This window comes from Sinocyclocheilus grahami, unplaced genomic scaffold, assembly GCF_001515645.1.
Source record: "Sinocyclocheilus grahami isolate Dianchi unplaced genomic scaffold, SAMN03320097.WGS_v1.1 scaffold832.1, whole genome shotgun sequence".
In the NCBI taxonomy this organism is placed as follows: Eukaryota; Metazoa; Chordata; class Actinopteri; order Cypriniformes; family Cyprinidae; genus Sinocyclocheilus; species Sinocyclocheilus grahami.
Window position 1 is genome coordinate 155,513 of NW_015506011.1, and position 2,500 is coordinate 158,012.

The window sequence follows — 2,500 nt, forward strand, 5'->3', positions numbered from 1 at the left end:
TCCATCCGTCCGTCCATCCATCCATCCGTCCATCCATCCATCCGTCCATCCGTCCGTCCATCCATCCGTCCGTCCATCCATCTACACAGGGATGCATGTAAGTTTGAAGATTAGGTTTGGTGCTCACATTAAACAATAGTGTGACCCATTAAATATAACTATAAAAGATAATATAATAGTATTATTGCACTTTAAATAAAATAATAAATCAAATGTGATCATACCATTATATTTTAAAATAAAAAGTGAGTATTAAATAAAAATACAATTATTTTATAGTAAACTTTAAAAAAAATACAATAAAAACAATTTTACTTTATTTATTTTTTTTCAAACCGAAAATCAGCACGCTTTTATTTTGGCGGGTTGCTGGCAGGTAAGTATATGTTCTTTCAGTGTTTTGCTCTGAAACTGGCAGATTTCTGCTTTCAGTTCGAATGGAAATCTTATACAGTATTACAGTGTTTGTGCATTAACAGCTGTCAACCATGCGGACATTTACCCAGCGCATTTTTTATTTTGGTTGCACCCCTGTATATATATATATACAATAATGGCAATATTATGGATGCTGTGATGCAATCCATTACTCTTACTTACAAATGTGGATGATTAGTACTGAGAAAAAGTGGTTCTCATTTTTAATAAATGTTTGCAAAGTCATATGTGATAATTAAAATGTAATTAAAAACCTCTTACTGGTCGAGCATTTTTTTTTAAGTTATTTTAATACTTAAATTTAAACTAAATGAAAATGAGAATTTAATAAGATTAAGTTTTTTTTATATTTAATTTTCTGTTAATTTTATTTCATGTAATGAAACCGTTGTTGTTGTTTTCTTTAGTTTGCGCTAACTATAATACCCCTGGTCTGTAAATGTGCTGTACCTCTGATCTTGTGGCTGACGAGGTCCACCTTGCCGTAGGTGCCCTTCCCGAGCTCCCGTATGACTTCATAGTATTTGTTGAGCTCGAGCTTCTCCAGGTTTTGAGCTGCGAAGCGCTGCAGTTCCTCCAGGATGTCGACGGACACGCGTGAGACGACGGGAGAAGAGCTCATTCTGCTGACGATCACTCGGCTTCACTGCGACACAAAGAACAAGGAAACACATTTCAGTTTAGGAGCCGCCTTCCTTGAAGCCTAAGGACTGAGCAGTGGTGTGCCGCAGGGAAAGTCATTATCCTGCAGATAAGAGACGCGTCCTCTCCTCATCTAACCTGCTTCATGCCTCAGCAGTCTCGCTCTCAGAGTTTGGCTGCAGTGGCTTATGTTAGATTACAATCTTCTGATCTTTACAGGGCCCGTCTTGAATATTTATCATTTTGTTACATTTTAAATCAGAGCTCGATCTGACCTGCTGTTGCGTAACCTGCTGAATAAGATGGTCAAATTAGTTCAAGCAAGTTTTGAAAAGGAAAAAATTAGTTTTAGAAAATCTTAGTATTTATGTCACACTTTTTCTAAATCAACCTACTGATCATGTGATTTGAGATCATCCAATGTGAGTCTTGAGCTTCAACGGAAGAATATCTGACCATCAGCATAAAGAGTAGGCCTAGAAAAATTATTATTACCGTTCAATTTATTGTGTACTGTTCAATAACTTCAGTGACTTTTAAACACAGAATTGCCATCACTGAACCACAGCAGAATCAACCATCACATCTCTGGGCAACACACAGCAGCAGTGAACAAATCAGTTGAGTGAATGATTCAGTGACTAAGCCACTTGTTTCATTCCGAAATGAATCAGTGTTTGGAATGGATCAGTTGAGCGAATAATTCAGCGACTCAGTGGTTTGTTTAATTCCTGAAGGAATTAAGTGTTTCTGAACAAATCAGTTGAATGAATGATTCAATGATTTTGGATGAATCAGTTGAACAAATGATTCAGTGACTCGCTTGTTTCATTATTAATTAAATCAGTTGCTCTCAATGTGCCTACTTATACTACGCCCTTAAAGTATGTACTCTTGGTGAAGAAAAAGTACAAACTTTTGAGTGTGTAGTAGAAGAGTAGGCAAGCTTTGGGGCATACTATCACGTCACACAACTGCGTCTTTAACGGACGCTCTGTCGCATAGATACACGCACCCGGTCACTGTAAACTGGCCCGTCAATCATCTCGTCACAGTTAACATCCTCCACATTTCATTTCATTTATCTTCCTACCGTACTGCAGAGAAAAGAAGTAGCTCGTTGATCTTCCAGTCGTGCGTCTTTCATGCGGAGAACTCTGCTCATATTTTCTGCATAATGATGCTTTTAAAAGTTAATGACCAAATGGATGTTTATAAAAGTTCACATTGCTGTTTCAGATGAAATATAACACGGATAACAATAAATAAATATTTTTTACCAGGTTAAATGTTGATTACTAATAACTCAAACCCCTTTTTGTAAACCTCTCTACCTAACCGTCGATCGCGCGCATCCGCCACGTTTGTAGTTTTTCTAATGCGTTTTATTCGTGTTTGTGGGCAATATTAGCCATTAGAG

The 2,500-nt window shown here is 37.2% G+C and overlaps 1 protein-coding gene across 1 annotated transcript in view; it reads right to left on the bottom strand.

Annotated features, from left to right (window-relative positions):
- Window positions 1-2,500, bottom strand: part of LOC107562662 (serine/threonine-protein kinase SBK1-like) — an 11,385-nt gene that overhangs the window by 4,462 nt on the left and 4,423 nt on the right. The window contains exon 2 of the mRNA XM_016247345.1: window positions 889-1,084. Coding sequence (XP_016102831.1) covers window positions 889-1,060 — 172 coding nt within the window. The 5' untranslated portion in view covers window positions 1,061-1,084. The remainder of the gene's footprint in view (window positions 1-888; window positions 1,085-2,500) is intronic.